The sequence below is a fragment of the Larimichthys crocea genome, chromosome III (genome assembly GCF_000972845.2).
Source record: "Larimichthys crocea isolate SSNF chromosome III, L_crocea_2.0, whole genome shotgun sequence".
In the NCBI taxonomy this organism is placed as follows: domain Eukaryota; kingdom Metazoa; phylum Chordata; class Actinopteri; family Sciaenidae; genus Larimichthys; species Larimichthys crocea.
Window position 1 is genome coordinate 14,595,524 of NC_040013.1, and position 14,597 is coordinate 14,610,120.

General features: G+C 37.6%; 1 protein-coding gene across 2 annotated transcripts; it reads left to right on the forward strand.

Annotated features, from left to right (window-relative positions):
• Window positions 1–1,325: 1,325 nt before the first annotated feature.
• On the forward strand, window positions 1,326–13,963 carry elovl5 (ELOVL fatty acid elongase 5). 2 transcript variants are annotated; one of them, XM_019268506.2, is made up of 8 exons: window positions 1,326–1,422; window positions 5,444–5,508; window positions 5,924–6,111; window positions 8,155–8,232; window positions 8,817–8,988; window positions 9,451–9,575; window positions 10,288–10,422; window positions 11,298–13,963. In XM_019268506.2, exons 2-8 carry the CDS (start codon window positions 5,451–5,453, stop codon window positions 11,424–11,426), a joined length of 885 nt encoding a protein of 294 aa, XP_019124051.1. In that variant the 5' UTR covers window positions 1,326–1,422; window positions 5,444–5,450; the 3' UTR covers window positions 11,427–13,963.
• The last annotated feature ends 634 nt before the right edge of the window (window positions 13,964–14,597 follow it).

A 14,597-nucleotide genomic window follows, 5' to 3' on the forward strand; every position in this document is an offset into this window, starting at 1 on the left:
GTAACTAATGTTATCTATAGTATATTAGTAGCTTGGCTCAACCTGGTTACTTACATGTACAATCTGTTTACAGTATTGTGGTATATTTTCGGTGGTGATGCTGATGAAGATGTTTGAAGAGAAACTCCGCCGACACCGTCTTAGCCGTATAACAAGTTTATTACAACAAGCACAGTGTCAAACAAGTAAAGCTACTTGGAGAGCTCCTGGCCGAATGATGAGAGACTCTCCCGACCGACAAGCCTTTATATAGGTTATTTTGTGCCTCCCCATGACATGCAGTAACAATAGCTCATGGCAAAACATACAATTAAGTTAATTAAACCAAAGAAACAGAAAGAAAATATAAATTCATTTCCCAGGAAGACCCCCTAGAGGTTTAACCTTTGACCTGACTCCTCATCAATGCATCTAAAGAAGTCTTTACTTCTCCTGAACATCTAGCAGGGCTCCGACCTGGCAGAGTCATTTAACCCCCCAGGTAAATAGCCTCTGCCCCAGGAGTAGACAAGATATCAGCCTGTGACTAAATAAAAAAATAACCCCCCAGGTAAATAGCCTCTGCCTGTGACTAAACGGGTATCTTACACTAAAGCACATGTCTACAACAGCCTCAGCAGTAATATAAGACTATGCTAAGACTATGCATCTATGCGCAGACACCTCATATTATTTATATATATTACTACCTTCTTATATCTGCTGCGCTATTTTAATGTCTGAGATTCAAAGTTGACTTTCTTCCATCTATTTTTCCTTATACACATTTTTACAACCCCCAGATCTGTAATCTGTAAAATCTGTAATCTGATATTTAGTTTCTTAATGTTCTGTAATCCTATTAACTATGTACTTTTTTTTTTTGTCTTCCATGTATTTCAGTGTTTTTTGCTTTTGTTTGCTGTTGTTGTCCTTGTGAGTTCTTGTGAGTCATGTTGTGTGTGATACTTGTATTATCCTGTATTGGCCTGTGTTAAATAAGAATTTCATTGCCAACCACTTTTACATGCGTCACTGTAATCGTTGTGTGCAGGACAATAACATAACTTCATTAGTACTTCCTCCACCACTCCCAATGATTTCAAGTGAAGTGTTTTTATTTGTTTCACTTGGGGGGGGCTGACCCCATGCTCCCTGCACTGATACAGTACACAATTATTAACAATTAACAGCAATCTTAGCCTATTAAATTTTTAATTGCAAGACGTCAGAGATAACCTTGATGTCATCTTTTTGCCCCCTCTGTGTGTGTCTCGTTGCAACACACCGGGTCACCTCCTGGCTGCAACCCTCCTGCAGGGCATCGGGCCAGTCTGTGTGTTCCTCCCACTATTTTCCACTGAGCGACAAGGCTGCACATTGTGCTCAAACCGGCCAGCCAGCCAAGGTTACACAGCCGTTTTCTCTCCCCGCCTCGAAAAGGTAGGCAGTCCACACACACACACACACACATACACACACACACACACACACATATACACACACACACACACACACGCACACACACACGCAGCTGGATCTGAAACATTTCTCTCTGTACCTCTAAGAAGCCGCTGGGTGACTTTATGGTGAGGCTTTCTATCCTTTTTATGTTGCTGTTGCAGCGCGCATGGCGTCTCTTGTATATAAGCGATGAGTTTGAGTGATGCTGAAGCGGTGACCTCTACTGTTACTGTAAAACCTGGATGCGATCGACAAAAGATGCGCTAAGTTTTCTGAATTATTTCATTATTTCCTCTCTGGAAGTTTGATCTTTGGTATTGAAAGGATGATGTAATAATAATGAGGAGACTAACATCGTCATCAGCTCCGGGCGCGCATCACATTTTAGTTGTACCGGGGCTGCTGTTTGTATACCGTACAGTGCGGAAAGTGCAGTTTACATTAAACGTGTGATCCCGATGGAAATTTACATTCGTGTAATATTTAGCTGAAAAAAAGAAAAAAGCGGCAGGACGCAGATTTAGTACAATAATCCCAATATGTATATGTCATGTATTTACGATACTGCATGATCATCATACACTAAAATATGACTTCAGAGACACAGCCAGATGAATGCTGCAGCATATGAACTCCTGTCAGTAATGAATCAAACGTGTCGGTGGTAAAACTTTTTAATGTGGCTTTTGCTGCTGTCTCAGGATCAGCTGTGATTTTGCATATTTGCATGTTGCAATGCACAAAGTGCTGTTTTAAGAAACTTATGGAGAGACCTTTAACATATGTATCTACACACTATACTATTATTTATTCTTTTTTATGATCTTACTATTGATCTATTTACATGTATATTAAATATCTGTGTGGATAGATTAACATTGTAGTTGTTCTCAGCTCTCATCCACACAGTCCCAGTCAAGTATATTGCTATATCAAGATGCAGAGAATGTAGAGAATACACTATTTACAGAATATAATATCTATTATCTGATTACATTTAGATATTTCTTATGTTTAGAGTCTCTTCCCACCTTAAGATATTAGAATTTTTAGTATCTAGCTATCTATCATTATACAAAATAAAGTTTATAGAGAAACTGTAATTGATAGAATGATGAATGGAGCGAAATAACAAACACAGGCACATGAGTACATTGATTTAAATCAATGTCAAATTAATAAAAAAATGTTAAGATAGAACTACATTAGATAGAAGACACTAAATCTTTGATAGTAGATACTCTTTTCTATTCTACTGTATCATATATTATTATATTATTTTATATAAAGATGTTGTCCAACCCCAACTAGCGTCTGTCCTTTAATTGTTTCAGTGTATCTTGCAGCTGTTATCTATCAGTGACTCACTGACTGGCTGCTAACATGCTCTCCCGTTGTGGCTCATCATGCTCTGATTAAGGTCTTGCAGATTATCATGATTTTCGTGCAGCCTAATGCATCTCTGATAATCAGAGCACAGATATTAGCGTAATGGGGTTGATCAGAATAAGCCTCATTCTGATGATTGGTGATTATGGACAAATGCAGCAATGTGCTATTTGTTGCTTGGGTTATAACATGTAGAGTTTTGGTAAACTGGGGTATACAACTTTTACAATAATATACAATATATATCTACCTTGATTTTGAAGATTTAAGTAAATACATTTTTACAAAAAAAATGTAATTGAATGCATGTAAACAAAGTCATGGTGTGTCCCCTTACTTCTATTTGTCATATTTCAATATCATATCACCTTATATAAGAGCAGCATACAGATTGAATTGAGATGCTTTGGCTAAATTTGATAGATCCGCTCACATTTCTGTTTGTCCAAGTTGTCCAAGTCCAAGGTTAATAGTTAAAATCAGATTTATTTATCGTATCATGTTAGATTCTGTCCAGGAATGTGTTTTTGTTTGCTGATGTACAGAGGTTTACTCCTCCACCATACATAATACAAGAGCCACAATATTTCACACCTGAAGGAGACATTATGGAAGGAAGAACAGATTGGGGTCCATATTTGTCTTGTGTTGTGTCTCCAGCTGTAGACGCAGGTGTAGAGACTCTCCAGTGGTGCAGCCGTTTGTGACGTAATTGGACTGAATTGAATGTATAGCTCGGAAACACGTCAGTGGAAACAAAGAATGCAGATATAAAGCTCACATATTTCCGTGGCAACAAGGAGTCGTTTTGCACAAAGCCTGAAGTGATACAGCAAGATATTGCAAACAGTATAGAGGCCTGCAGGATTGTGTAAACACCTCTGGGGTGCTAATGAATAAATAGTGTCTGCAGGTTTATAGGAGGAAAAATTAGCTGCTGGGATTTGTGCAGCTTTTGGTCGGCAGTGTGAATAATTTTGTCACAACTTGATATAAGGTTTAAAACTGCCATGTTCTTTCTGTAGATGGTTGTTCCACAGTTGTGAGGCTTTGTGTGAGAAAGGCGGTGAGGTGACGAGGCATCTTAGCATGTTTGACCTGGCTTAGACTTCCTGCAGTCTAACGAGATTAGTAGGGAGTGGATAAACAGGCATTAGAAGAGACCAGGTAGTAATAGTTCAAATTTAAGTTTGATTGTCACATATTATCATACAAGTAGTGAAAAGTACAGTAGTAACATGCTAATGTAATAACGTATTAGGACTTTCCAAGAAAAATTATGAGCTGTAAAGTTTCAGACATTCAGGCAATCGAGCAAATGGGCTTCTGCTTTATGTCACTGTCATGAGCATAGCTGTGGAATACAATGTTATATTGTCAATGACATATACTGTTTATGGAAGAAATACTTACCTCTGGGGCCAGTTGTTTGAATTAATCCTGGATACACCACCATGTGTTTGAAATGCTCCCAAAGTACAGATGCATACAGTAATGCACTACCACAGTTTGACAGCTTTGGCATGAGAACACGCACAAAGGTTTAGAGAAGTTTTTTTGCCAAAGTAAATGTAGCAGCACTGCTGGGCCCAGACACTGTTTATTGAAGCCTGGAGCACATTAGCTTCACGTTATGACATCCTCATTAACTTCAACAATCTAAAAGCCAGAGAATAACTATACACCAGTCGTAGCTGAACAGTTGAAGAGTAGATGTGGTTATCGTCTGTACAAGTGTCTTCTGGTCTTTTGTTTTGTCTCCCTGAGGGGCCACATTTGATCTGTTGTTGAAACCACAGGGCTGTGAAGGATCAGTTATTAGGATGTATTAGAGAGGTGGACAGGCTGGAGCACCAAGAGACAAAAACACAGATGAGTGTGCGGTCACACTACACAAATACCAAAGTAATGACTGACCAGCATCAGTGGTCAGAAAAGGGGTTATAATGTTAGCTTATATAGCTGACATTAGCTTATATGGTTATGATAGAGATGTATCAAAATTTGGCAACTTTTGATTTTGAACACTACTAATGATTGACTGAGCTTATCATCTTTAAAGCTGCACCAAACAATATTTTCATACAAATAATGGTCAACTCTGCAATTCCCCTCAGCTCTATTGAGCGTTTAGTGCCTTTCAGCTTCTTGTTTTGGTTTGATAGTCTGCAACTATAGTCCCTTCTACCGCTCTTATCTGCATTGTTACCAGCTGCTCTTTTCAGCCAAAGAAGCTCTGCTAAACTTACTGTACACTACCTGCTCAGCAATAAATGACAAACAGAGATTTGGCAGTTAAAGTCAGACATTTGTTCAGGAGTTGGTTGAGACCAAAACAGAGCTAAAAGGAGATTGCATACATTCATCAGGTCACCAGAAGCATGGCTCCAAATGATTGGTAATGTTAATATGTGTTTGCTGGATGTTAAAATAGGAAAGTGCTTGCTAACATGTTCTCTATATCAAATTTAAAGGGTACATAATACCTCAGTCATCTATGTGATGTTTCTTGTGTGCAGCCGCCAAGCTTATTTTAACATTGCAATTTATATAAAACCTGTAATGGATGTGAGCTCACTTTTCTTATGGGTTCTCTTCTTATGGGTTCTAGGTGACAAATGGAGACCTTCAATCATAAACTGAACACTTACTTAGAGTCATGGATGGGTCCGAGAGGTAAGTCAAGTTTATATTGTCATCTTATAGCTGATAGAAAATGTGTTGCTCTAGTCTCAAGTGTGTTTTCTAGCAAAATATTGCAAACACTGTAATTACTGCACAAGTTCAGCACAGCACTACAGTTAGCAGGAAAGTATAGGTAGCAGTGAAGATAAATATTACCTACAACCTTTGACCCAAGTCCTTCATTACGTGCTTTATATGCATTACCTGTACTTGCAAGAGAATCCTGCTGGGGTTTTTCTCCTTCTTGCTGTTGACCTTTCTAGGTGTTCAGCAAACATTCCTCAATGTGCTCTGCTGCTGCTTTTCATTTTCAAGTTCATCTGCCGTTACCAATGAGGCCACCTTAGCAGCTTCTTCTTGATCTACAGTAGCGATCAAAACTGGCCTCTTTATCTCCATATTTCAGATCAGCGTGTGCGGGGATGGCTACTGCTCGACAACTACCCACCAACCTTTGCACTCACAGTCATGTACCTTGTGATCGTGTGGATGGGGCCCAAGTACATGAAACACAGGCAGCCATACTCCTGCAGAGGCCTCCTGGTGCTCTACAATCTGGGCCTCACACTCTTGTCCTTCTACATGTTCTATGAGGTAAACAGACTGTTCTGCACAGAGATATAGTGTTAAGTAGGCCAAAGCAATTACTGCAACATCACACTACAGACAGATTATAAAAGAAGAAATATAGGAAGGAGGAAACTGACCTGAACACGAGCTGCTTACTCACTTCAGACAGATATATGTTTAATCAGAGGAGTACTTAGGAAAGGAAAAATAATGCATGAGTCAGATGACAAGATTGATACAAAACCACAACTTGTCACAGTTTCAAGTCAAGAAAGCAAATAGGCGTGTTCCCTAAAAATATTTCAACTATTTCAACATTAGACTTTTGACTCATTAGAAATGGGCCTGTAGTTACTAGTGTCTCTTGCTGAAAGCTACTATGAGAGACAATGCTATCAGGGAGTGAGAGGGGCACAGCTGGATGCTGACAGGCTCATTGTTTCAGCCATCAAATCCCTCATATGCCCTCACAGACATCAGCACAGCCCCCTATTGTTTGCTGGAAAACTGCTTTTTATAAACAGCTGACTAAATAACTGAGACACTCATGGAAATAAACATTGAATTGGGTTTTTATCTGGTAGCTTAATTTGGTGTTTAAGCCAGGACTTGTTTGAACCTGTGAACACCAGTAACCAGCGCTTGTGTAAGTCTAAAGTATTTGTACCCTCTTCTCCATCCAGCTAGCAGAACAAGTTTCTTGCCTTTCTGTCTGCATTGCGTAAGGCAGCAGTGCACTGCTGGCTGTGAGATTCATTAAACCCTGTACTCTGATAGTGCCCTGGCCCTGGGGTGAACTTTTGGCAGTCCAAAATCAATGCCACCTGATGTGAATCAAAGTACAGGGCAGTTTTGTTCCTGTCAACTTTCCAGGGCACAGAGGTTTATCACATAACAATTGTGATTAAAACCTATTGTGATTCATTTTGTTTATTATAGGTCGACTGATGCTACCATAGAGTTGAGGAAAGAATCAAGGACATATATCAAGTTAGAGGGGAGCTAACGTCTGAGCACAAACAATAAAATATCTGATGTTTAAAAACCAAGCTGCACTTCATTCTGTTCCTGGTTCTTCACTGATGGCATTTTCTTGGCTTTGATGTGAATTCGTGAAGACTTTTACAGCAGCAGACTAAGACAGCAGATCTATATTGATCTGGTGAATCAGCATGAAGCCGTGGCATCTAGCTGCATTTGAATATTTATTCTTTGAAGGGACAACGGATTTACACATACAGATTTGTCTACTTGTCAACATCTTGCAGATATGATGTGTGCGTGATGTCCAATTTACTTTATTTATTGTTTTCTGCCATTGTAGGGATGCTTAATTGTGAAAGGATATTAATGTTTAATATTGGACATAGTGGCTACAAATAAATGGAATAAAAATTAAGTTGTTTTATGTACTAAAAGCCAGGATATATATGCCTTTGCTACATATGTTTTAGCAATTATTTTCGAATCTGCCTCTCACAAATTCTCAGACACTGACACCCCAGTACCAATTTATTTTGCCAAAGCACAGGGAACACACTGTATATAGTCACTGCACATGCAATTCGTGTATTTGCACTTTTCTTGGTATATCTGTGTGTTAAAATGCTTTAAAATTAAATCAGCTTCCGGTACACTTTTTCTGGGTCATGGCCTTAAAATCCAAAAGTGACTGACAAGTCTGTCTGATATGAGGCAACTCTGTGATAAGATCACGTTCTAAACTGACATTAAGACCTTTGAACGTCATGTTATCCATTGTATTTCAGAAGCAGGGTGAGGTTGTAATGTTTTTATTTTCTATTAGATTAAATCTAACCAACGTCAGCAGCTAAAAATCAAAGACCAAACAGATATGAGAGCACGTCTGGTCCTCTGACATGCTGTCAGTCTGTGCGTGAGTTCATGACTTGTAGGGTGGGGAAAGTCACATTTTACAACGTCATATCTCTCAGGTTTCACTTTTACATTGTGATTGTACATCATGGTGTCTGTGTGTTTAGCTTATGTATTGAAGAAACTGGTGAAATATCCATTCATCATTCATCTTAATGGCTTTTTCTTCAGCTTGTTACCGCTGTGTGGCATGGTGGCTACAACTTCTACTGCCAGGACATTCACAGTGCACAGGAAGTGGATAATAAGGTGAGGTCAGATTTATACTGTTAAAATTGTTTTGTTTGTTTATTGCTGATTTTTTTTTTCATTCATCTGTGATGTCATTTCATTACAAAGTTCATTTACTTCCCATTCTGTCCACTTGATATAATAAACAGCACAATACAGGTATAAACACCAGTTACTGTGCAGCTATAATACTGAGCAAAAAACAGTTTTCTCTATCAAATCTACTGCTCTGATTTCTGTGGGCGAGTACCTGTAATTCCCAGCAGATAAGCTGCAGAAACAGGGAGTCAATTTAATCCGACTCGTCATGCCATCATGATGACTCTTCGGTGTCCCTATTGAGCCGTGCAGTGGAGGTGAAAACAAAGCTCACAGTGAAATGTGCACAGCTTTGCAGTTCTACAGTGATGAAATAAAACATTTTTATCAACGTGTCCTTCCTGCAGATAAAGACATTTAAATTGCTTTATGATCCTTAACTTTAAAGGACTTTCAGGATGGCGATCTGCTTATCACCTTGTATGATAAATGGTGTGTCTGGATGGTAGAACTTTTCCACTGTGTTTTTTTTTTATCTCTATCATATTCTTGTCCGCTCTCAGATCATAAATGTCCTGTGGTGGTACTACTTCTCCAAGCTCATCGAGTTCATGGACACCTTTTTCTTCATACTACGAAAGAATAATCACCAGATCACCTTCCTTCACATCTATCACCATGCTAGTATGCTGAACATCTGGTGGTTTGTTATGAACTGGGTACCCTGCGGCCATTGTGAGTGTTTTACCACAACTTTGCACTCCAGTGACTCAAATCTTTCCAATAACAGCATTTACCGTTTCGCCTCAAAGCGAGCTAAATAATTCAAGCCCATTAACCCTGAAAACTGCCTGTTTTCTGCACAGAGCCTTAAAGGACACAAGTGACACTTATTGATCTGAACACTGCTGGACATGTCCTTTTTTTACCATTGACTTAAACATACTTTGACATTTCTGACCTATAAACATGTTTAATTATTTATCAGATGTTCTCCATATTATCTCTGTATTACTTACATTTAATGTCTTCTATTGATGTAATTTGAATTGTTCCAGACAGAGCAGACTAATGAAACGTTTGATTTTCCCTGTATGATCATTGCACTCTTGAATACCACTCACTTGCCGTTCACTGACAGTTATTGCTCGCTGTAGATGAATAACTTCTTGCGTCTCTCTTGCTGTGTCTCGTCAGCGTACTTCGGTGCCTCCCTAAACAGCTTCGTCCACGTCGTGATGTATTCTTATTACGGCCTCTCGGCCATCCCAGCCATGCGGCCGTACCTTTGGTGGAAGAAGTACATCACACAGTTACAGCTGGTGGGTTCATCCTGTAGTTTTGTCTGCCCTTATTTCACCTGTTATCTGTGGAGGATGGACAAATAAACAGCTAGTCCAATATTGTCAGAATAAAACGAGGTTACTGAACATACAACTGTAATATTTAAGAACATCATGACAAAGAACACCACTCAAAAGAATACCAAGATACAAGGTCAGAGTCTGACAACATACTGCCCTGCATCTGATGTGATCAGAAATCTTCAACTTGGTTGCAAGAAACGTTGTTGCAGTTGTTTCTCACCCTGACAAGTGAATCGTCCCATAATGGGAATCTGAGCCTTATCTTTAGCCTTAAAGGTCAACACTAGAACTCCTCGTCCATAGTTACTTTTCTGTCTCGCAGTTTGGACTTGTTACAAGCAGTTGCTGAGAATTAAGAAGCAAACTATCGTCTTAGCGCAGCAAAACAATTCAGTCAAAGGTTAACAGTGTCATGGATAAATTTTGTTACCACATTATCCCTTCACTGCTGATTGTTTTTAGTCACTTTTCGTTGATGTTGCTATTTAAATGTTGAAAGTGTTATTGGGCTATTTTCTGCAGCATCCTCTTTAATAGTTAATACAGTGCAGACACTTTAACTGTCCATAAGATATTCTGGGCTCTGGATCAATATTACGTTTCTATAAGCTCTCTGGGTCACCTTCTCACTCCATTATGTGTCTGCGTGTGTGTGCTTCCTCCACAGACCCAGTTCTTTTTAACCATGTCCCAGACTTTGTGCGCAGTCGTTTGGCCATGTGGCTTCCCCATGGGATGGCTGTACTTCCAAATAAGCTACATGGTCACGCTTATTTTCCTTTTCTCAAACTTCTACGTTCAGGTCAGTTGATTTTCCTTTTGAATCCTTTATTAAGTAATGAGTTTAAAGGATATGTCTGGTGATGTTTTCTTATATTATATATACTTATATTTATATCTTCTCAGCAAATCACATGAAAAGACCAAAACTAGGAAGTGTACTCGAAGTCTGTTACATGTTGATGTTGCACAAAAACTACTAAAAAAAAACCCCATTGGTGAGCCACATTATTGCACTAGGTGACATCCTCCTTCATAATGATCGTCATAGGCACTGTAGTTTAGTTCGAATCCCGCAAATACTGTCCTGCTGCTGTGAGTATTCACAAAAGCACTGAATGTGTGTTAATCTGCAGCTGAGAATAGTCCCCAAGCAAAAGACACATATTACTCCAGAGTAACGTTTGCAAAAAAAACTGCATTGCTCAGCTGTTTTAGAAAGTTACTAAGCATTTTGTATTAGTATTGAATAGTGAGCATTGTTAGTCGCAGTAATTTAATGAGATATGTTGACATTGCAAAGACTTATCCTTCATGTTTGAAATTAAACTGTATATTTTTGGTTTTATACAGATGAAAACAGAAAAGTTAAATTAGTGTTGCTGCTGGCAGACTTTGCTTGTAGCCAGTCTGATACTATGGTGTTTTTAGGGTGATATTGATAATGATAGTAGAGGTCTGACAGTAACATATTGGCTAAAAGTATCATGCTATGTATTGATCAGGACATTTTACAGGTAAAACATAAACCTGTAAGCACTGTGATGGAAAATGATTTACAACACACTGTCCTACATTATAAATAGACATTTATATTTCAGTAATTACATTTGACCTGATAACCTTATTTAATTATTTATAACATTGCTCCCTCTCTCTCTCTTTCTCTTCCACAAGACTTACAAGAAGCACAGTGTGTCTCTAAAGAAGGAGCACCAGAACGGCTCTCCTGTATCAACAAATGGACATGCAAATGGGACGCCATCTTTGGAGCACGCTGCACACAAGAAACTGAGGGTGGATTGACATTTGAGAAACCGTGCACACAATTCTCACTGTAGCGCGTTAGCTAATGCTGCTAGGAGGTATATGTATCTTATCTAGAATAGTCTTGCACTTGAGATGAAAAATAAGCCATAGCCTCATACATCCAGAGACTTTCCATGTTTTTACACACGTTCCTACTCATAGGTATTGAATTATTCAATTAATATAGTTAAAGGAGAAGATTATTGTAGTATGGTTGACACTGCACAATATTGCCTCCCCTAACCTCTAGGGGAAATTCACTCCGAAGTAAAAATAAAAAAATCTCTTTCTTGCTACCAGCAAACAAACAAACAAACAAACAAACAAACAAACAAACAAACAAACACACATTCTGACTCATTCAATGATGCTTTACGCACAGAAGGTCCAAAGATGAGCTCCAGTGAGTGTGTTGGCAGCTGAAGGTTTCATCACACTCGATGACATCTCAACATCATGTCTCAGCAACACATGGGACAAATAAAATAACACAGCAGCTTACTATGATCCTTAATGTGTAACTAGAGCATGCATCTTGTGTCTTGCTTTATCTCACTCCTGCCTGGGCTGTTGCATAATCCTAAATGTCGCCCTGTATGATGCTGTGATGCGTTTTTATGGACAGGTTGTGTATTTGCAGAGCAGGATCTTCAATTTGGAATATTAAGCCATCTAAACCAAAGTATAACCAAAGCATAGACTACAGCATATGCTAGGATTTATATTTAAAGCAGTTAAAGACTCGGTGTTAGCGGGCAGTTGTTGTGTTTTATGAACACATTATGAACTCAGTTCTCTTTAACATACCACATTACGAAAGAATCAGTTTCCCTCCTTCCACACTATTATATCTATTGTCGCTTTAAATGCAGTTATGACTTGAATTCATTTAAATAATTACATAAGGCGATGCCCATTAGGTCTGCAGTGCAGCTGCTTTTTGGTAATATTTAGAGATCAAATTTGTCAAGTGAATATAACCATACAGTATAAGTCAGTGCTAAATACTCGGAATATGTTATTTCCAGATAAACTTTACTCTATAGTTGATAATTAAAGCTCATTATCGACCTTGGAAACAACAAACAAAAAAAACACAGTTGACCAGAAGTCCTTAAAAATGCTGAGAAAATGTAAATACAAACATGCTGAGAGAGAACATGTGATACGATCAAAAGGAAGAAAGAATTGTATTGAACTACTTTACAGTGTTTTTTTTTAGTCTTTACATAAATAGGGTGCCTTCTGGATCGGTTGATTTGGTTTCTAATGTAGCATTTTTCACTTTTTATCATCTTTTCATCATCCGCCATCTCCGGATTCATGTTAGTCCATCCAGACTAATATGTGTCAAACCTCCTGTTCAAATCCTGTGCCTGACTCTTTATCAAATGTCCTGATCTATCAATCCTATGATGACACATACTATTATATTAAAGGGTTAGTTGGTTTTCTTGGTGAGAATTAGATGAGAAGATCAATATAACTTGCGTGTCTGTTTAATATGAAGATACAGCCAGCAGCTGGTTACACACTAGAAACAGCTTAGTCAAAAGGTAACAAAATCCACACTCCAATACCTCACTTTAGATCTTGTTATCCTTAGCGAGCTGTTTCCAGTCTTTGTGATAAGCAAAGCTTGATGGGTACTAGTTGTAGCCTTATATTTAGCACAGAAATATGAAAGTAGTAGCAATCTTCTCATCTAAATCTATAAAATAAGGCAAAATGTTCCTTATACATCTTCCACAAGTGTTTCTCATTTTACCACATTAACATGATTTTCTAGAGTAAAAACAAACAAAGTCATTAAATGACAATGAATTGTTTGTTTTTGGAGAAAAAGGTTGTAGTGATTCAACTATTTATTCCTTTATGTTCCTTATGTTAATGTTATTTTTCTTTAAACCATTGCCAGGGACCTGCGCAATAAATGCTGGTATAGAAAACAAAGGTACAATGAAGTTTGAATTATGAAGTCTGTAAATCTGATACCCGCACTGCTGCGCTGCTCTACCATGCTGATTCAATTTAATGCGGTACTGTATGGCCTTAACCACTGACTGAACATGACATGTTGTTCAGATGTATTGAAGGTGACCTAGATTTACATTCACTGCATCAGATATTGTTAAAATCTGATTATTTTTCACAAAGGCCACATTTTCTCTGCATGATGAATCTGGTCCACAGATGTCTATCAATAACACAAAACCTGTTTAACATGCATGACCCATATCTACTCAGAAACTGAATTAGGCCTGTAGTTATTAGTTTTTGAATTTCCAGCTACATGACATCCCTATTAAAGTTTCTTCTTCATACAGGATGATAGTGCTTAGCATTAAACTATTCCCCAATCAATAAATGCCAAGGGCGCATACAGGTATGTAATGAGATATTACATACATTTTATAAACTGTCAAAATAAATATTTATATTTTATGAAAATTGGGGTAATTCTGGGTTAACATGTTGTGACTCATGCTTTACTCACTGTAACACATTAAAAACAAACTGAGATTGTAAACCTACTGGTTCTCAAATTGTTGTTTTCCTTCCTTGAAAATTATGTAAATGCTGCAAATAATGTTGCTCAAAGCACCACATGGTTGTAGACTTGTTACTGAATTGTAATGAATGAATTAAAATTCAAACTAATAAGCAAGTAGCAAAATATACTATAATAGTAAAAAGTAAAAGTAATATACATATGAATTTTGAATTGAAATATCGACAAATATTTCACAAAATGTTGTTAAAGATTTGAGATTTATAAAAATGAAATTATGAAATTATTAAAATGAATAAAATAATAAATCATTACCTCAAACACAAAACAAAATCTATTTAATTTCACTTTATTGTGCATTTTAAATCTGATACAACTTATTCACATATAGTAAAATCAAATTATGTGATAATAAGGATAAAAATACATCTGTGAAGCCCAGTCACTCTTTGGTTGTTTTCTCAAGAGATGATATGTCTGAATAAATATATAGAAAAGCGAGGTTGTTTTATTCTTTTTTCCCCAAAAATGTTGTCAAATCAAATATAATATATTGTATTGAGGTAAAAAAAAATTTGATGTAATGTAATAACTTTGGATTTTCAGACATTTTAAAGATTGTTCCTTTTGCTACAGATCCTTGTAAAGGATCTTTT

Coding starts and splice junctions, on each gene's coding strand:
- elovl5 (XM_019268506.2), top strand. CDS start 5,451: ATGGAGACCTTCAATCATAAACTGAACACTTACTTAGAGTCATGGATG. Junction 5,509..5,923: donor GTCATGGATGGGTCCGAGAG/GTAAGTCAAGTT, acceptor TCCATATTTCAG/ATCAGCGTGTGCGGGGATGG. Junction 10,423..11,297: donor TCTCAAACTTCTACGTTCAG/GTCAGTTGATTT, acceptor CTCTTCCACAAG/ACTTACAAGAAGCACAGTGT.